This window comes from Thamnophis sirtalis, unplaced genomic scaffold (genome assembly GCF_051295495.1).
Source record: "Thamnophis sirtalis isolate CommonGarterSnake01/CBP01778 unplaced genomic scaffold, rThaSir2_p1.2 scaffold_3, whole genome shotgun sequence".
NCBI classification, from domain to species: domain Eukaryota; kingdom Metazoa; phylum Chordata; class Lepidosauria; order Squamata; family Natricidae; genus Thamnophis; species Thamnophis sirtalis.
Window position 1 is genome coordinate 26,008,282 of NW_028261383.1, and position 20,971 is coordinate 26,029,252.

General features: G+C 45.4%; 1 protein-coding gene across 2 annotated transcripts in view; it reads right to left on the reverse strand.

The window, feature by feature from the left end:
• Positions 1–3,612: 3,612 nt before the first annotated feature.
• PBX2 (PBX homeobox 2) overlaps positions 3,613–20,971 on the reverse strand; it is a 42,965-nt gene continuing 25,606 nt past the window's right edge. Inside the window, exons 3-9 of one of the 2 annotated variants that reach the window (XM_087711711.1) lie at positions 19,103–19,347; positions 16,750–16,940; positions 13,896–14,031; positions 13,601–13,649; positions 12,696–12,784; positions 8,504–8,590; positions 3,613–7,393 (exon numbers count right to left, since the gene is read on the reverse strand). In XM_087711711.1, the coding sequence (XP_087567837.1) occupies positions 7,301–7,393; positions 8,504–8,590; positions 12,696–12,784; positions 13,601–13,649; positions 13,896–14,031; positions 16,750–16,940; positions 19,103–19,347 (890 nt within the window). In that variant the 3' untranslated portion in view covers positions 3,613–7,300. Of the gene's footprint in view, positions 7,394–8,503; positions 8,591–12,695; positions 12,785–13,504; positions 13,650–13,895; positions 14,032–16,749; positions 16,941–19,102; positions 19,348–20,971 lie in introns of both variants that reach the window. The other variant, XM_087711710.1, reaches the window with a different exon arrangement.

The window sequence follows — 20,971 nt, forward strand, 5'->3', positions numbered from 1 at the left end:
CAAAGGACACATGGTTGTTGGCTTTTTTTTAATTTTAGAAAAACTGGGCATCACTGCACCTTAAAAAAAACCACAAACTTGGACATCTTAGTAACAGGCCTCTGCATTCAATTTACCCTAAAGCTGCTACTCTTATTATCTGTAACCATTTGAAGGCCCGTATGGAAGCACTAAGCGTGGGGCTTCCTCTTTTTCAACTGTTTCTTCCCCTCACAGTGACTCAGTGGCTAAGACGCTGAGGTTGTCGATCAGAAAGGTCGGCAGTTCGACAGTTTGAATCCCTAGTGTCGCGTAACAGAGTGAGCTCCTGTTACTTGTCCCAGCTTCTGCCAACCTAGCAGTTCAAAAAAGCATGTAAAAATGCAAGTAGAAAAAATAGGGACCACCTTTGGTGGGAAGGTAACAGATGCGCCTTTGGCATTTAGTCATGCCGGCCACATGACCACTGAGACGTCTTTGGACAGTGCTGGCTCTTCGGCTTAAAAACGGAGATGAGCACCGCCCCCTAGAGTTGGGAATGATTAGCACATATGTGTGAGGAGAACCTTTACCTTCCCCTCTGCTGTGTGGCATCAGACAAGCTTTGACCCTGGGATTACCATCACTCAAAATCAGAACCACCAATAAAAGCATGGCTGAGAAAGTATAAGCTAATGTACCCCCCCCCCCACCCTTTCCCAGTACAGAAAACAAAATAGATGTCATTAGGCTGCAAACATTTAGATCAGGGGTAGGTGGCCTTTTCATGACTTGTGGACTTCAACTCCCAGAATTCCTGAGCTAGCCAGGCTGAACCATGCTGGCTCATGAATTCTGGGAGTTGATGTCCACCAGTAAGAAAAGGGCTGTGGTTTCCCACCCAATTTAGAGGAATTGTGTCCAAAGGAAAGTGACACCAACCAGGTTTTCAACGCATCAAATATTTTCCCCTCTGAGTTGGCACGAAGGCAGTGGAAAAATCAGAATTGCACAGTCACAGGTAACTGGTAAATAGTCCTCTCTTGCCTGGATTCATTCATTTTTGGTCCCACCTCTTAATGGTCTATTTTAGGTTTCAAATCACGTGACTCGGGCTTTGGGTAGACCAGTGTTTCTCAACCTAGGCAACTTTTAAAACGTGGAGTTCGACTCCCAGAATGCTCCAGCCAGCTACTTTCATCCTTGAAACCCCAATTCTTGAAACCATTGGTTAGGAGGGCCTGTGGGAATTGAAATCCGGAATTTCTGTCAGGCAACCTTAAAATCTTCAGTGCAGGTAATCCTCAACTTTTAACCATTTGTTTAGTGAGCATCCAAAGTTACGACACTGAAAAAAATGATTTATTATCCTTTCTCACACTTAACGTGGACTGCAGCATCCCCATCGTCGCGTGATCAAAATTTGGGTGCTTGGCAGCTGGCATGTATTTATGACAGTTGCACTGTCCAGGGTTCATGTGATCACCATTTGTTACTTTCCTTAACCAGCTTCTGACAAGCCAAGTCAATGGGGGAAGCCAGAGTCACTTACCGACCACATGATTCACTTAACAACTGTGGCAAAAAGTCCATAAAATGACTGCCTTGCAGTGAAAATCCTGAGTTCAATTGTGGCTGTAACCTGAGGATTACCTGGATGTAGGCAGTCCTCAACTTACAGCAGTTCATTTAGTGACTGTTCGAAGTTATGATGACACTGAAAAAAGTGACTTGCGACCATTTTTCACACTTAAAGACTATTGCAGCATACCTGCGGTCACATAATCAAAACGGAGAGGTTTGGCAACTGACTCATATTTATGACGCTGAAGTGTCCTGGGGGTTATGTGATCTCCCTTTTGTGACCCCAATGTCAGTGGGGAAGCCAGATTCACTTAACAACCATCTTACTAACTTAACAACTGCAGCGATTCACTTTTAGCATGAACATTCATAAAATGGGGAAAATACTCAACTCTCTTGTTTAGCAAGAGAAATGTTGGGCTCAATTGTGGTCGTATCTTAAGGACTACCTGTTCAAAGAGCAACACCCCACCACTCAGCCTCTTCCCCTCCACCCATTCACCCCCATTCTCCCTCCAAATGAAACCCAGCACAAAACGTGTCTTCAATTTTATAGAAGAAAAAATAATAATGATCATAAAAGCAAAGGAAATCTAGAGCAAAACTCAGAACAAGTCACATGGCCAGTCGGGTAATGAGTCCCCCCACCCCCACATGGTCAAGGGGAAACAGGTCAGATGTGGGGGGGCATCTCCCAGCAGCCCCACCCCACCCCACAAGGTACACAGAGGTAGCAGGTTCAGAAGTTCTCTGTCCCAAGTCTCTATTGGTTTCTCTTGCCATGAGGTAATAAAGCTATTGGACTGACTAGCGTGGAAACACCCCCCCCCTCCCCAGCCTGAGAGGGAGGGTGCAGGTTGGATGTCTCTGTGGATCGGAGGTGTCCCTTTGTTGTGTGGGTCGTCCTTGTGAAATAGTCGCAATCACCCTTCCTTAGTGTCCCTTTGGTGCTGGCACCGTTCAGGGGCAGATCTTTCTTCCGAGTGGTCCGTGCCTTTCTTTTGCCATCGATTGCCAATCGTCCGTGTCGTGTTTTGGCATCTTCTTCTCCTGCCCAACAATTTCTTCCTGTTGTGAAAAGCTACCCTAGTACGTTTTTTCCCTCTTCCCTGCCCAACAATCTTTTCCTATGCTCTCTCAACCCATATTTCTCAACCTTGGCGGCTTTAAAGGATGTGGACTTCAACTCCCAGAATTCCACATCTCTTAAAGCCGCTAAGGTTTAAGAAACATTCTCTAAACATAGTTTTGGCCATTGGATTACTTGTTTCTCCCTTTCCAATATAACAATGTCAAGCTTTACTCGTCTAATCTGAATCTTCCTGCCCTCCGTTTTCTATTCAGTTTCCTTTCTGAGATTTTCAAAGGTTTACTTCCTTCCTTTTCCACTATTTTAACATCTAACCTCCTACGAGTCTGCCACTGTACACCTCTCCACACCTGCTCTTGCGTGTTTTGACACCAGCCGTGGTTTTCCGCCTCCTGCCTCACGGATCATTCACGTTGAACACCAAACTATTTACACAATCACACTCCCCACCCCACCCCCAAATTTCAGTAAAGAAAACACCCCTCCCAACTAAGCCCTGTGCCGAGATGGAAATGTATTTTAATGTTTTCCAACTTGGCATTCTTTAAATAGGAAGGACTACGGCTCCCATTGCTTATGGTCAGAAGGAGCCATGGGGCATGATGGGAGCTGTAGTCCTTCCTATTCAGACTTCAATGTTTCTCTGGAAGGTTTTACGTCCTGCCTTTGTGATGACACGCGTAAAAAGGGAAGAAGACCACAAAAAATGGTCGGAAGGTGGAATACAGGGTAGGAGCCGAGGTGGCGCAGTGGTTAAATGCAGCACTGCAGGCTACTTCAGCTGACTGCAGTTCAGCAGTTCGGCTGTTCAAATCCCACCAGGCTCAAGGTTGACTCAGCCTTCCATCCTTCCGAGGTGGGTAAAATGAGGACCCGGATTGTTGGGGGCGATATGCTGACTCTGTAAACCGCTTAGAGGGCTGAAAGCCCTATGAAGCGGTATATAAGTCTAACTATTGCTATTGCTATTGATATTACAACCATTCATTTTGTGACCGAAGTTACAGCAGTCAGGTGATCCTCTTTTGCGACCTTCTGGCAAGCAAAGTCAATAGGGAACTCAATTACCGACGTGTTGCTAACTTAATAACTGTAGCGATTCACTAACAACTGTGGCAAGAAAAGTCAGAAAATGGGGCAAAACTCAATTTAACTGTCTCACTTAACAACAAAAAGGTTGGGCTCTATTGTGGTCATAAGATGAGGATTACCAGAAAAGGATAACTTGTCTTCACTGGGTTTTTTTTAAACCGGTAATCCTTATAAGGAACGCCAAGATTCCTAAAGTGAATTTGACGTTGTAACTTACATAAATGTCCCATTCATTTAGTGCAAGTTTGGTTAAAAACTAGCAGTGAGGGATATGATCTTTCCTCCAGTTCCACTTGCTATCCCAAAACTTCTCCCTTTAAAATAAATTAATGGTTTTTTTCCCACCCAATGCAAGGTGATTTCTGTGATACTTTAAAGGGAAGACATCTCCTCTTAGCCAATACAATCCTGCTTGGAGACTCCTTCCATTGTTTTTATTCCAATATTATTGAAAAAATAATATTGCAAAAAATCTTGGCACTAGCACTTCCTCTACTGTCAGCTCTTAAGGATAAACAAATAAACAGCAATTGACATAACTAGGCCCAATCATTGACTGCACCATTTTGTACATTCTCATGTTCTTTCCTTTGGAAAGTCCTAGCTAGCTGCCACAAGTTATGATTTACACAATCACCAGAGTGAAAATGTATAATAGTTCAGGAATCTAGCTGATCGAGTTTTGTTTGTTCAAGCAGAAAAACTCTACTCTGGTAATATAGCAGGAATACTGAACTGAAGCAAAGTTCAGACGTCAGTAAATAGTAAAAATGGAAAGCAAAAATAAATTGCAAAAAGAATATGGATATGTAAGAACCGATGGGACATTAGTTGAAGAAAAGAAAAAAGAAAAGTAGCAAAGATAATGAAAAGGAGGACCAGGGACGACATGATAGCAGTGTTGCAATATCTCAGGGGCTGCCACAAAGAAGAGGGAGTCAAGCTGTTCTCCAAAGCACCTGAGGACAAGATGCAATGGGTGGAAACTAATCAAGGAGAGAAGCAACCTAGAACTAAGGAGGAATTTCCTGACAGTGAAAACAAAGCAATGGAACGGCTTTGCCTGCAGAAGTTGTGAATACTCCAACAATGGAGGTTTTTAAGAAAAGATTTGATAACCATTTGTCTGAAATGGTACAGGGTTCCCTGCCTGGCGGTGGGGGTGTGTGGGTTGGACTAGAAGGCCTCCAAGATCCCTTCTAACACTGCTATTCTGTTAAGAACAGAAAATAAAATGTTTATAAAAGTTCAGTACTATATGCTAAAAAGGAGCACATTAGGCATTCCTTTTTAAAGAATCATGTCTTGGCATAGGGATGTATCTCAAAGGTGCTTTTTCCCTATTTTTTAGCAATCTAGTTGCCTTTTGAAAAAAACACCATTGAGGCAAATCATGACCTAATGACTGAGGATCTCCACAAATACCTAGGATTATATGGTACTCAGTCAATCACAAGAAAACACAAGCTTTGAGTTAAAGCGACTCTGACAGGGTGTGACAAAGTGCTTCAGAGTGGGTGTGGGTTTGCGGTTGTCTCCTTAACTTAAATATCTCTTCTGATGCATGGGGCTAATGTGATTCCAGGAAAAGACACAGCTTCTTTAAGAGTGCTAACAGGTGTTGCATATGTGCCTGTATGCACTGGGGTACACTTTTCTGCTCCAAAGTCCTGTACATCTCTATGGAATGCAAATTCCCACTACTAGCAGGGTGTAGCATTTATAGTAAGCTGAGACTCCAAGCTGATTTCCCCTAATTATTCCAGGGCAGACTTTTTCCAGATACTTTCAGGCCACAAAATGGTGAGTTAAAAAAAATAATTCCTGGAAACCCTGATCAAAAGCCAAAGCTCCAGTGACAGCAAACTGTCAAACATTTAACGGACAGCAGTGTTTCAATATCTGAGGGGATCAAGCTATTCTCCAAAGTGCCTGAAGGCAGGACAAGAAGGAATAGATGGGAATTAATCAAGGAGAGAACCAACATAAAGACAAGGAGAAATTTCTGGACAGAACAATTAATCAGTGGAACGGTTTGCCTTCAGAAGTTGTTGAGTGCTCCATCATTGGACTTTTTAAAGAAGAGATTGGACAACCATTTGTCTGAAATGGTCTAGGATCTCCTGTTTGAGCCGGGGGTTGGACTAGAAGACCTCCAAGGTCTCTTCCAACTCTTGTCATTCTGTTATTCTCCCCCCCCCCTTTATGGAACCCCATCAAATTCTTGTGGTGTGTTAGGGTTCCACTCAAGTTTGAAAAATCCTGTTCTACAACATCCAGTCCCATCTAACGTTGTGCTTAATACAAGTTCTCCTTCCTAAAGACCTTTAACTGCTCTAATGCAGGGGTCCCCGACCTGCTGGTCGCGGCCTGCTAGGATAGCAGGCTGCGGCCTACCAGGGTAGCAGGCTGCAGCCTACTAGGGTAGCAGGCTGCGGCCTACTCCGGTATCAGGCTGCGGCCTACTTCGGTACCAGACCACAGTCTGTTTGGAATCAGGCCACATGAGTGGTTGGCTGGAGCACACGCATGTGTGCGCCACTTGACATGCACGAGCAGCGGGCCGGCTCTCCCCCACCCCCCAGAGAGGGTGGGGACTGCTGATCTAATGGAATCCTACCACTACCTTTGGATAAAGGTAAGTCCTGTCTCTAACTCCCTTACCAACATTACTCATCAACACCTTGGCTTCCCACATCTTTTCTTTAAGGAGATCTGCCAGAGAAACGCCTGCTGTCCGATACAGATGAACTCCAACTTTAGGTCTTCAAACCATCGATACGGAAAGGCATGTTGGGTAGTTCGTTCCAAGAAGGGTGGCCTCCTGACTCCACACAACCCCGCTTGCAAGAACAGGAGCGAAAGAGCACTTCTTGTTTTTTTTTTTATAGAAATATCCCATAGGAGAAGCGATTATCCTTGATTACAACATATGAAGGAAGCGCCATCTTGGGTTTGGACAGGATCCGAATCGCCCATGGTTTCATCTGGTTAAACTGGACGGGAAGACACCAGTCTATCCCTTTGGAATCATCCCATCATGGAGAGATGCCAACACGAGCCCCAACCAGCAAGCTTCCTTTGCTCCTTCTCTTACAAGAGATCCGTCCACACGGCCATCGCAGATCTTTCGGAGGGCGGGTGTAACCTTATGAAACCGATCCATCAGACGATGATGATGTTGGTTGCAGGCACCACAGTAGCTTATCCCTTGACCCCTGCAAATTGATAAGCCGTTTGGGGCACCCCTCCCCACCTGTTCCCACCCACCCACCCCGATAATGCTGGGTCCCCCTCCAGGATGCTAAGAGTCAGGTCTTGGTGATCAAAGATGTCACTCAGGATCACAGAAGGCCGACCGTCTTCTATCCCAATAGGTGCGTCTCGAAGCGATCTGCCCCAAGGATCGCTGGGTCATCGGATCCCCTCCCCACCCTTCCCCGGCACGGTGATGCGGTGACCCCTAAGGCAATGAAAAGAGTCCTGTCTCTGCCCAGCCCATCCACAACTGGCATTTTTTCTCTTCCCTGGCATCAGGACGAACGTGAAAATGGGGGGACGGCCAGCACAGCACGATCAGTTGGAGGTGTCAGAGTGGACGCTGCCGGGACCTTCTGTTGGGGAGGTGACAGAAGATGGGGTGGCTGCTTCCTGCCAGCCCCCATTGGCCTAGTGAAAGTGAAAACAAACAAGGACAGTAAATTTTCCTTCTCAAAAGAAGGGGTCTCCAACCTTGGCAACTTTAAGACTTTTGGTTTAGGTTTATTTGATTTATATGCCGCCCTTCTCCCAAGGACTCAGGGCGGCGTACAACATTAAAAGAAACACATAATACGAAAGTTAAAAAAAAATTAAATAGAATATCCCAAACCCAATTAAAATTGACAATAACATTTTTTTAAAAAGAATTAAAATTAAAATTAACAGTAATCAATAATTTGTTTTGTTTTGTTCTGGCCAGGCCTGAACTTTTTAGGGCGTGTCGGAAGGACCGGAGGTCGGGGATTATACAAAGCTCCGGGGGCAGCTCATTCCAGAGGGAATGCGCTCCCACAGAGAAGGCTCTCCCCCTGGGGGTCACTAGCCGACACTGTCTGGCCAACGGCGCCCTGAGCTTTGCTTTGCTGGCTGAGGAATTATGGGAGTTGAAGTCCACAAGTCTTAAAGTTGCCAAGCTCTAAAGTGCGTACAGGTAAGTCCTCAATTTTCATTTAGCGAACCAGGTTACAACAGTGCTGAAAAAAACCATTTATCACTCTTAGGACTGTTGCAGCCTCCCCATGGTCCTGTGATCAAAACTCAGGCAATTGGCAACTGGCTCACATTTATGACGGTTGCAGTGGCCCAGAATCATGTGATCCCCTTTTAGGACCTCCTGATAAGCAAAGTCAATGGGGAAGACATTCGTTTTATAACCATGTTACTAACTTACAATAGCGTCCGAGTGTAGCAGGCACTCTGGGCCTCACTTGCACAAGCATCACAGGTGCCCTCAACCCCACTCACGTGAGTGTTGCAGCATAACTCTCATGTGCATCGTAGCCACTCTCGGCCCCACTCACACGAGTGTCGCTGGTGCTCTCAGCCCCACTCGTGCAAGTGATGGGTGCTCGTACACACCCACCCCTCCCAGAAAACCATCTTTCCCTCATCCATCCCCTCTGAGCCACCAACCTGGAAAGGTTAGAGAACTCTATATTACACAAGTACACCCAAGCAACCAGTATGAAATGGTGCTGCCTGAGGCCAGAGGTTATCCACCTCTTGACCTAAACTCACCCTCATTTCTCGCGGGCTGTACATCTGGTTGGCAGCCATACTGTCCCCATAGCCACCAGGCCCCATGGAGTGACGCATCGACTCCACCTAGGAGTTAAATAAAAATACCCAATAGGTAGAAAGAATACAAGCTTGGGAGGAAGATATGAGACACTGATAAATATCCATTATGAATTCTGAGCACAATATATATTTTGCCATAGATTTTCCATTTTCTTTAACACAACACAGTACTTCTGAAAGAAGAAAAAAAAGCGATGCGAGAGAAACAGTCGTTTAAACATCCTCCCCAGTTCCTTCAGCCCAGAAAACTAACATTAGACTCTTTTTTATCTTCTCAAAGAGCTGTAACTTGGCTTTTCTCCCATATGTTGGTGAGCTTGTTCTCTTGGGAGGATACGTCCTTTTGGCTTTGGACATTGTTATATTGTTTTATTTTTATATTGGCTTAGAACTGTGGCTACTTTTGGCTCAGTTGCTATTTGTTTATGCACAATATTCATTTGCTATCGAATTTATATCCTCCGGAATGCGAGGCCCCAGAGATCCAGATGCCACCCGCTCTGCTGTTGTTCAAAAATGCTGCGAAGGTCTGACATTTCACCAGGCCTTTGACAAGGGACAATGGGACCCCGGCTTCATTCCATCCAGTCTTGCCAACTGTTTTAACAATTTTAATTCCTTTGTTTCATTGTTAACTGCCCAGACTGGTTGGGAATCGGACAGCCTACAAATGTAAAAAATTATTATGATTATGCAAGATCCAATCTGGGTCAGTTAGGATTATGCAGGATCCAATCAAGGTTGGTTAGGATAATTATGATAATTATGAATCAGCAGGATAACATATGTAAAAATGTGTGTGTGTGTCTGTGTGTGTGTGTATTGCAGCATAACTCTCCAGCAATTTCAACCACACTTGGTACACAGATGATTTATTCTCTGAAAACAAATTCTGTGGCGATATGACACACCTAACACCCCTCAGGGTGTGTGTTCTGTTACAATACAGCCCGTTGTGCATTCAAATGGCTTCTACTGTTCTGGCTTCAAATGGCTTCTACTGTACAACACAGTGGAGTTGCCATGGTAACAGCTTTACAGTACTCCACAAGGGGGCTCCCTCTGGTAAGGGGGAAAATCCAACATTAGAAATTACGTTTGGTCCGGACATGTTCCCCCTATAAATAAATACGTGGACAACGCCCAGTTATCAGCTAGTTATGATATAAAAACCTCAGAGGCTCACAATAAAAAAGCAAACAAAAACAAAAACCAAACAATGAAAATACACAGAATAAAAGTGTATTATAAATACTGAAAAACCCACAAACTGTGAGTGGAGTAGTCTTTGTTTGTTTGTTTCATGTAAATATAATCAATTTGAAAAGACAGGATATGTAAATGTTAAATTAACACGGTAAAGGACTTTTGTTAAACAGGATTTATTGGTAAAGAAGCTAACTTTTTAACAGTTAATTTTTTTAAAGATTACGGCAATTAATTACATGGGTTTGCTGTGAGATAAGGGCATTGCATGGTATGAAATTTCCATTAGCAATCAGTCACCTAAAGCACTTTTTCTCAACTTTAACATTAAGATGTAAGGATTCTGGGAGTCAAAATTCACACATCTTACAGTTGCTGAATTTTTTTTAAAAAAATTAAACACCCCCCCTCCTCAACCTAGAGGATAAAATAGCAATAGCAATAGCAATAGCAGTAGACTTATATACCGCTTCATAGGGCTTTCAGCCCTCTCTAAGCGGTTTACAGAGAGTCAGCATATTGCCCCCAACAATCTGGGTCCTCATTTTACCCACCTCGGAAGGATGGAAGGCTGAGTCAACCCTGAGCCAGTGAGATTTGAACCGCTGAACTGCTGATCTAGCAGTAGCCTGCAGTGCTGCATTTAACCACTGCGCCACCTTGGCTCTTAAAAACAATCTGAAAGGCCTCATGTTCTCAAATGGCTTTGACTAAATGTCTCCTTGCACTGAATCAATGAAGCTATTCGCTCTGATAATAAGGAACAAAAGGATTTTGGTCCAAACCTGAACAGCACCTCAGAAGGCCGTAATTAAATAAACAAATATAAATAAAGAAGGCTAATATTTTATTTATTTCCATTTTCACATTTCTTAATTGCCCATCTCCCTCAGCGATTATTATTGCTTGTCAGGGGGGAAAAATGCCGCATTTGGTACCTTGCTCGTTTTTCCTGCAAACATCTCATTACCCTAACTAGGTAGTATCATCAGTGGTAGTAAAGGAGGGCTGTTTGCTGTCAGTTTATATTCTGGTGACTTGCCTGTACTGTGTAGGTGGGTCTTAAGCAGTGACGTGCGGTGAGATTTATGGCTGGTGAGGCAGTCCTCTCCCTCGACATCCCACTGTCTAAAGCGCTTTCTTTCTTTCGCCGCCTGAGCTCTGACAGGCAGGCAAAAGAAAGCGGCAGACCACCAGCTCACTTTCTTTTGCCCGCCTGTGTCCGCGGCAGCCACAGACTTAGAGGCGGGCAAAAGAAAGCGGCAGACCACCTGCTCGCTTTCTTTTGCCCGCCTGTGTCCGCGGCAGTTGCGGACACAGAGGCGGGCAAAAGAAAGTGAGCTGGCGGGCTGCTGCTTTCTTTTGCCCAGAGGCGGGCAGCTCAGGCAGGCAAAAAACGCCCTCTAAAGAAGCAGGCAAGAGAACCACGTGCCTCATCTACATAAGGAATTTTTCGGCTTTTAACCCTTGCTTAACTGCTTGAGTGATCATAAAGTCAGACTAAATGAGGCACGTGGTTCTCCTGCCTTCTCTTGTAGAGGGAACTTTTTTAGAGGCTTTTTTAAACAGTTAAGCACTAAGCAGAGTCATCCATTGTGACTCTGGCAGCAACTACCTCAGCCTTTTTCCTTTTACATTTTTTTTTCTTTTCATGATGACAGTGGTGAGGCTCTGCCTCCCCTGACTGCACGTCACTGGTCTTAAGAGATTCTTTGGTTGGGCTATTTACTGGTGGCTATTTGGCAGTTTCTTGATTGGGGTATTGCTTACTTGAGTGTTGATCTGAAGTTAACAGAGTTGATTCTATGCTGATCTGGGTGCGGATTACTGATGGAGAGGTGCTTGGTTCTTTTCGTTCTCTTTTGGGCTGGTTGATTGTCTCTTTTGCACTGTTTGTAGATGTTGTTAGTGTCTATTGATGGCTGATTCATCAGAGTGCCAGCCTTCTAGAAATTCCATGGCCTTTTTGGACTTGGCCTGGTCTAGGATTTGGTACCTTCTTTTTCAGGTTCACCGACAAATGCACGCTCGACAAAAGCGCGCCGACAAAAACCGCGAGTTCGAAATCGTGCTGATGAATGAGTGCAGAAGCGCGCCGACAACAGCGCGCCGACAAAAGCGCGCCTTCAACGAACAAGTAATAACAACCGAATAACCCTAACCCTAAACAGAACCCTGAACCTAACCCTTACCTTAACTGAAATCGTGCTTTTGTGGGCGCAGTTTTGTCGGTGCGTTGTTGTGGGCGCGTGTATGACGTCGCGGTTTTTGTCGCCGCGGTTTCGTCGCCGCGCTTTTGACGTGCGTGCATTTGTTGGGTCATGTCTTTTTCATCCCTTTTTCTACAATCGCATCCAGATTCTCAGAAAGAGTTTAAAAAAAGAACAACCCAGAAAGATAAAAGAGCCTATACTTTAAATCAAGCTCTTTGAAACTTCGTGAACGTCTGAATGTAGTTTTCTCAAGTCATCAGAAACTGCGTTCCTGGGGGATATTTTTTTCTCTTCCTAGTCTAGTCTGAAGCCCTGATAAAATAGAATAGAATAACAAGAGTTGGGAGGGACCTTGGAGATCTTCTAGTCCAACCCCCTGCTTAGGCAGGAAACCTTGCACCACTTCAGACAAATGGTCTTCCAACATCTTCTTAAAAACTCCCAGTGTTGGAGCATTCACAACTTTTGGAGGCAAGTTGTTTCACTGGTTAATTGTTCTAACTGCCAGGAAATTCCTCCTTAGTTCTAGGTTTGCTTCTCTTCATCATTATCAGGATCATAATCTTCCCAAACGGCCAAATGTCATCGTGCCAAAGTAACAGTAACTTTTCTATCACTTTAGCAACGGCTGGGTTCGGTTGGGCAATGCTCTCTGCGGATGCAGCAAGTCCCAAGCGGGGGAAGGGAGGGGGTGGAAGAGGGGAACTAACCTGTGATGTAGAATAGGAGTCTCCATTTAGCCCTTGAAGGCCCATGAACATATCCCCCGAACTGGAGAGATTGAAGGAGCCCCCGGAGCCTGCGAGAAAATTGGGAGGAAAGACGGGAGAAAAAGAGCAACAGAGTGAACGGGTAGAAAAACGCAGCTCTTTCGAGGAAAGAAAAGATTAAGGCTACTGAGAAGTTAACATAACTGGAGGTGCATGCCCAGAGCCCCAAGCGCACCCGGGAGTAACTAGCTCTATCTTTTGTGTAAGGTTATAGTAAAAGAAACCCTGTTACTATAGCGGAATCCCGAACTTACGCTGTGGTAAGATGGGTGGCCGATAAATTGAAAAATAAATAAATAAGTAAATAAATCTTGCAAATTGAAACGTAGATCTCTCCCCCTTCACCTTTACCATCCAAGAAACCAGGAAGGGACCCTGCTGAGATGCTTTCCATGCCCACATTCCTGCTGTGGACTCAGCTGCCTCTTATCTGACTGGTGTCTACTCTGTGGCTTTTCTTCCTCCCGTCTCCCAAGGTCATTCCCGCAGACCGTTACATTGGCCTGGGGGCTGGGGAGAAGGAAGAAAGGAAGGAAGGAAAGAAAGAAAGAAACAAGCAAGCATCTAGGTCTGCACTCAGGAAGAATGACCGCTTGTCTGGAAGGGGACGGAAGAGCTGGGAATGGAGATTCTCCTCAGGAGCTCCACCGTTTGTTGGAGGGGGGGCCAATTCCATGCTTCTCCAATCCCAGCAAGGACTCCTGCACCAACATGGGGTGTAGCGGAGTTTTGGGGAGGAGGGGAGTTACCCGCGGAGGAGGGGGTGTTGGGAGAGTCGCCCCCGCTCTGTGCGGCGCTGACCGCCGTTTTCACGGCGTAAATATTGGCTTCCTCTTGGAACTTGCCGATGTTCTTCTTATAACGGATGCGCTTGTTCCCGAACCAGTTTGAGACCTGGAAGGAGGGAGGGGAGGGAGAGGGCAGAGGTCAACACGGAGGGGCAGGAAGTGGGAGGGGAACAAAGGGGAGGGGGGGAAGAAGGGTGAGGAAGGAAGGGAATTATGGATCGATAGGTCAGCCAAATCTGGACCCTTTCCCCCGGCCGACTTTCTTTCCCGAAGTGACCCTACCGTCTCTTGCAGACATCTTGTAGCCTGCTTGGATCAGCTTCAGACCTGCCCCCCGCATAGGTCCTGGTACCTGCGAGACGGTGATGCCACATTTCTTGGCAAGCTCCTCCTTGGCCTCCTCGCTGGGATACGGGTTGCTCAGGTGCGAGTAGAAATATTCATTCAGGACCTCGGTGGCTTGCTTGCTGAAGTTACGTCGCTTCCGCCTATCCGTTGCATGGGACAAAGGGGGCGGGGGAGGTTGACAGTGAGAACAAAATGATTGCCATTTAGGTATCAATATCTGCCGAAGTTCGGCGGTTTGAATCCCTAGCGCCGCATAATGGAGTGAGCTCCCATTACTTGTCCCAGCTTCTGCCAGCCTAGCAGTTCGAAAGCATGTAAAAATGCAAGTAGCAAAATAGGAACCACCTTTGGTGGGAAGGTAACAGCATTCTGTGCGCCTTTGGCATTTAGTCATGCCGGCCACATGACCACAGAGACGTCTTCAGACAGCGCTGGCTCTTCGGCTTTGAAACAGAGATAAGCACCACCCCCTAGAGTCGGGAATGACTAGCACATATGTGCGAGGGGAACCTTTACCTTTATCCGCCGAAGAGGAAAACCCGTACGGGATCAAAACAAGGAAGAGTAGGGATTTATTAGAAAAAAATACACAAGTAGTCCTCGACTTACGACCACAACTGAGTCCATAATTCATGTTGCTAAATGAGACACTGGTTAAGTGAGTTTTGCCCCATTTTACGATCTTTCCTGGCATAGTTGTTAAGTGAACTATTGCAGTTGTTAAGTTAGTAACTCGGTCGTTAAGTGTATCGGTCTCCCTTATTGTCTTTGCATGTCAGAAAGTCGCAAAAGGGGATCACGTGCCCCTGGGACACAGCAACCTTAATAAATACAACTCATTTGCCCAGCATCCAAATTCTGATCACATGACTATGGGGATGCTGCAACAGTTGTTAACTATGAAAAACGGACTTAAGTGCCTTTTTTCAGTGCTGTTGTTAACTTTGAACGGTCACTAAATGAACGGTTGTAAGTCGAGGACTACCTGCATAGGGCAACCCTCTTTGCATTGTAGTAGTTGGCAGCAGATAGTAAAAATAATTGTTCAAATATAGGCAGTCCTATATTTGATTATGATGGCAATTGGGACTAGAATTAGAACTAGACTAGCAATGTCATGTGACTGCATTGCTAGGCAATGGCAACTCTTGTAGTCCCAGTCACCATGTTAAGCAAGATATTGTACAACTCATTAAATGAGGACCTCGTATGATGACAATTTCCTGCTGGCTTTCCCATTGATTTTGCTTCTGGGAATGCCAGAAATTGCAATCACATGATTACGGATTTCTGTGACATCCTAATTACAATCCAGATCCCAAGCACCCAGATTGCAATCATGTGACCAATGGCCAGAACTCCAAGACAAGTCCTAAGTCTAGTTCACCAGGTTGGAGTAGTCACTGAATGAGTGGTCATAATCTGAGAACCATGTATATTTTCACCACCAGCTCCATCTCTACCATCATCACAAAGTTGTTGTTTTTTATAACTAACCCATACAAAATTGCAAAATCCAATCTGGGTTGGTCTCTAGCTGACTAGAGAAAAGTTCCCCGAGGACTTTAGCATGAGTCCAAAAGTTGGGGAGACCAAGGCTCTAGTCCTGGTGACCGAGCCAGACATTATCCCAGGACATGTATATTCACCTTCATTTGCCATACAAAATTACTTTTAAAAAACCAGCATGTTAGAAAAACAATTGGACTTGACATAAATTTCACAGGAGTGCTAAAATATTTGGAGATGCTTTTGAGAACTGCAGTTCGAACTCTTTCTTTCAAGGTAGACTCCAGTGATTCTCCATGCCGGCCTGTGTATACTGAGCCCCCAAATGAGATTCCCAACAACATATTGCCACTATTTTCAGATCCATCCACTCTCCTTTGGGTAGATAAGCACAGCAGTCCTCATTTAGCAACTGCCTTGTACAACAACCATTCGCAGTTATGAGGAAAGTGATGAAAAACTTTGCAACCAATCCTCACATTTATGACCTTTGAGGATCTGTTAAACAAAGGAAAGCTAAAGATCATAAACAACATTCGTGGTTTCATCCAGTGACCCATTTGTTTAACAACTAAGTTGCTTGTTCCAATCATAGATGCTAAATGAGGAGTACTGCAAAGTAACACTTTCAATTGTTTGCTAGGTTTACATAACACAAATACTTTGCAGCTTTCAATTGTTCTTGACGCAGTTTTAAACAGCAGGAAGTATGCACAGTTCTACAGGAAGCCATGATATATTTGTATTTCCCACAGTTGGGGAATGTAAATCTATCTATCTATCTATACATATACATATACATATACATATACATATACATATACATATACATATACATATACATACATACATACATACATACATACATACATACATACATACATACATATATATATTTACTTACTAATTTATTTCCCAATATTTACATGTTGCCAACACTTCCGAAGCTAGGTATTTCATACGGGAGGTACAGATACAACAATCAGCAGAATTGGCTCTTTTATGACTTATGGGCTTCAACTCCCAGAATTTCTGAGCCAGCATGGCTGACTCAGGAATTCTGGGAGTTGAAGTCCACAAATCATAAGGCTCAGAAATTCTGGGAGTTGAAGTCTACAAGTCATAAGGCTCAGGAATTCTGGGAATTGAAGTCCACAAATCATAAAAGGGCCATAAGAGTTGGTCTACAAGTCATAAGGCTCAGGAATACTGGGAGTTGAAGTCCACAAGTCATATGGCTCAAGAATTCTGGGAGTTGAAGTCCAAAAGTCATAAGGTTCAGGAATTCTGGGAGTTGAAGTCACAAGTCATAAAGGGGCCATATTTCACCTCTGAAATAAAATACCCACCTGGCATCCAGGAAGCGGGAACGCAGGATCATGACCGCTTCACACGTGCTCTGCTTCAGCTGCATCTGGATAGAGCTGAACTTCCGATGGATGATGCTGACCATGCGCTCAATCTCCTTAGGTGACACCGGGCGTGTGCGGCTTTGCTCTCGAAGCAAATTCATCACGTGGGTTGTGAACTCATTGCAGGCCTTGGTGGGTCGAGGAGTGGAAAGGAAGAAGGAAGAGGCAGGGCAGGTCAATCAGAAGTTATAACGGCAAGAGCTTGACATTTTTCTCATCCATTGCAATCTGTCCTCCATCCCAGAGATTTACTCTCTTTGGCCACTGAGTCTTAACTTGAATCTCCAACTAATCAACTTTGTCCAGGTAGACCTCGACATATAGCCATTTGTTTAGTGACCGTTCAAAGTTACGGCACTAAAAAAGTGACTTACACCCATTATTCACTTTTATGACTTTACAGTATAGTCATATGATCAAAATTCAGATGCTGAGCAACTGGTTCATATTTATAACGGTTGCAGAGTCCCGGGGTCATGTGATCCCCTTTTGCGACCTTCTGACAAGCAAACTCAATGGGGAAGCCGGATTCACTCAACAACCGTGTTACTAACTTAACAACTGCAGTGATTCACTTAACAACGGTGGCAAGAAAGGTCGTAAAATGGGGCAAAATTCACTTAACAACTGTCTCACTTAGAAACATAAATTTGGGACTCAGTTGTGGTGATCATAACTCAAGGAGTACCTGTTAACTTTTCTTCCCTCGAAAAGGTTGGTTTTTCAACCCATTCACCGTGTTGCCCACTGTAATCCTTCGAAAGCCCTAACAATGGCCACTAAAACACGGGCCTGGGTATTTCCCATTGTGAAATGGGAAGTATTTGCCACTTTAGAAGAAGGCCCCAAACAGAATAAACCACTAAAAAGACATTTTAAAGTAACATCCCTAAAAAGACCCAAACACATATAAAAACAGTCCCCCAGACTCAACCCTCACCCAGGTAAGAGATAAGATAACCTTTATTGTCACTTTTTGTAACTGTGAGCACACATTAAAAATGAAACTGTTGCCTGCTTTCAAAAGAAAGTATTATCTACCCATACATAACCAAGGGTGGGATTCAGCCGGTTCGGACCAGTTCAGGCGAACTGGTAGCTCCGGCGATCAGCTGGGGAGAGAACCGGTTTGCTCCGACGATCAGGAGCCTGCCCACACACTTTACTTACCTACAGCCTCTCAGCTGAGTTGTGCGGCAGAGTGCATTGCCACACTCAGCTGTGTTACTCCCCAGAAGTAACGTGGAAGGGAAGTTTGTTTAAAACTGTGCACGCGTGGGAAACAATCACCGAACCGATTGTTAAACCAGCAGGATCCCACCACTGTACATAACACACACACACACATACACACACACACACATATCTACATATAAATATTAATCACATAGCAGAAAGAGGGAACTTGAAAGTTCACAAGGTTGATGCTATATATGGAACAAAACTGTGACCGAATTTGGAAGCCCTTTCTCCCTGAAGTTCGGCCGGCATCCCACCCTCCTCCCAGCTTTCTGAAAAGATCTTAAGACTTCGCTTTTCCCTCAGTCCCTGAGACAGGAGGAGGTGGGCGAGGGGATTGAACGAGGAACTTGCACGCGTGGAAGATTAACTTGGGTGCCAGCTTTTAATATTCACTACTTAATGTGGCAAATAATGTGTAGTTTATAGGATTATAAGTTAAACACTTAATACAGTTAATGTTTGAATAGGTATATGCAACGATATGCATTAGGGCGCTTTATTATTGATGTTGTTTTAATTCTCGTTTGGATGCTGCCCAGAGTCTGATATGGGTAGCCATATAAATGGAAAATAAAATAAAATAAATAAAATGAAATAAAATAAAATATGTAGCATTTGATTTGGCTATGCGCCATCGAGCCAGTGTTGACTTATAAAAGCCATGGAAACTGATTTTCTCCAGAATGATTGGATCCTGTTCTTTGTATGGGTTCTTAATCCCAGCACTGCCTCCTTCATCGTTGTAATCAAATTCATCTCCTTTGCTGGCCTGTCCTTCCTTCCTTCCTGCTCCTATCTTTCCCAGCATTATAGATTTGCCCCACTTGTCCCCATATGTGACTATTTCCATGTAATTTAAAAAGAAATATTTAAAAGAAATATGGGGAAAGCGCAGAATCAAAAGGTTTTACTGCCCCAAATATGTCCAAGCCAAACTGGTTGAGAGCGCCAAAATCAAGAACAAATCCCTTTAAATATATATATTGCACGCACACGCACACACACACAAATGCACACTCACAAGGTGCCTGCTCTCAGGTCTTCTTACCTGCTCGTACTTTTCCAGCTCCGAGTGATAGATCTGGCGGATTTGCGAAAGCTTGTTGCGGTAATCCGAGTGTTCAATGGAGTTGTCGGGGGACACCCCTCCTGCTGCCGCTGCGGCTGCTGCTGCGGCTGCAGAACCACCCCCTTTTTCAGGTCCGGCCACCCCCTCAGCCAAGAGCATGTTATCCAGGCGCATCAGCTGTGGGTCTACTGGCTCTTCCTCTTGCGAACTCCGGATGCTCAGCCCTGCAAACATCGGGAGAGGAAGGGTTAAACGGGCCCGCTTGTGCACACTTAGGCTTGCGTGCAAGCATTCAGCATTGTGTGTGTGTGTATGTGTGTGTAAATGTACACCCAATCTCCCCCCCCCCCCCCCCACACAAACTATATTTCGCTGGGCTCCCCCTCCCTCCCCTCCGGGTGCCTCTCTGTCACTTGGCAAGAGGCTGGGTTGCAGAGAGGTCGTTGCTATGGTAGCGGCAGGCCCGGAAAAGGGGTAGCAGTTTTTGGCAGGAGTCCTCCTGCAGAGTTGTGTATGTGTGTGTGTGCTGGCCAGAAGGAGAACAGGACAGAAAGCGGGGAAGGAGAAGGGGACAAGGAAAAGATCCTACAGAAGCAAGAATGAGGATCAGCCAGTTTGGGTCTCTAACCTTCACTGCCCCCCCTCCCAAAAAAAAGGGTAGGGGGAGAAATTCGGCCCTCCCTCCCCCATGTCTTTTGCTTTTTGTAGCAGCCCAGGGGCCTCTCTGCACCCCACTCCAAGGGGGGGCAACCTCCCCAAAAGATGGCATGCAGCCAAAAGAGAAGAAATAACTCACAAACCTGCTTGGCTTCATTCACTTCAACAAGCTTTCTACCCGCCCCCCTCCACAAAATCACCCCACGTTCTCCCGCTACTTAAGGAATCCCGCTACTTAAGGAATCGTCTGGCAAGGCCGGGGGTGCAACTCGATCTGTTGCTCATGCCTCCCGTTAGCAAATGCGCTGGGTGCGGAAGCCCCCCAAGCCGAGCTGGGGCAGCCCCACAACTGGCAAGGCAACTTGCTGGAAGTGAAAAGTGTGTGTGGGGTGGGGGATTGGGGGTGGGGAGAATAGAGAAATGGGACAAATGCATCAGATTTGTAACCAAGCAAGGTTGCACCAGCAGGGAGCAGCCGTGGGAGCAAATCTGTGCAACTCACTCTACCAGTTCTGGAAAAGTGATGTAAATGCAAAGAGGCTGGAGGCCCAAACAATGGCAGAGTTTCCTCCACTTTTGCTCACCTTGTGGGAGGAGAAATGCTGGTCTGTGGTGCAAAAAAAAACCACACCACAACCCAGAAACCTGGAAGTTTCTTTTCTGGTAAATGCAAATCACAAAAGCAAGCTGCCTTTTAATAAAATATAAAGCTCCCAGGCTCTTAGTTTTTCCCTTGCCTAAAAGTCCCTTGCAATAGGCAGAAGCTGTGGGAAAAAGTCCTTTCCCATTAAGGCAATAGATATGCTGGTGGTTCAAGCCAGAAATTCAACCGATGCAGGTTTTCTTTGTACATTGGGATTCCCTTAAGTCCGTGATGGTAAACCTATGGCACGTGTGCCACAGGGGGGCGCGCAAGAGCCCTTTCTGTGGGCATGTGAGCCATCAACCCTGCTCAGCTCCAACAGGCATGCCCGTGTGCCTCCCACCGGCCAGCTGGTTTTGGGGGTTCTGCCACGCATGTGCGGAGGGCAGGGCACATGTGGAAAGGTCACACGGACATGCGCACAAGGGGATCATTGCGCATGTGGGGATGCACAAATGTGCGAGGGGCATAAGGGGGTTGGCACGGCATGCAAGGAGGTGGGACGAATGCAAGAGGTCATGTGCATGCGTGGGACGCATGTGGAAGGG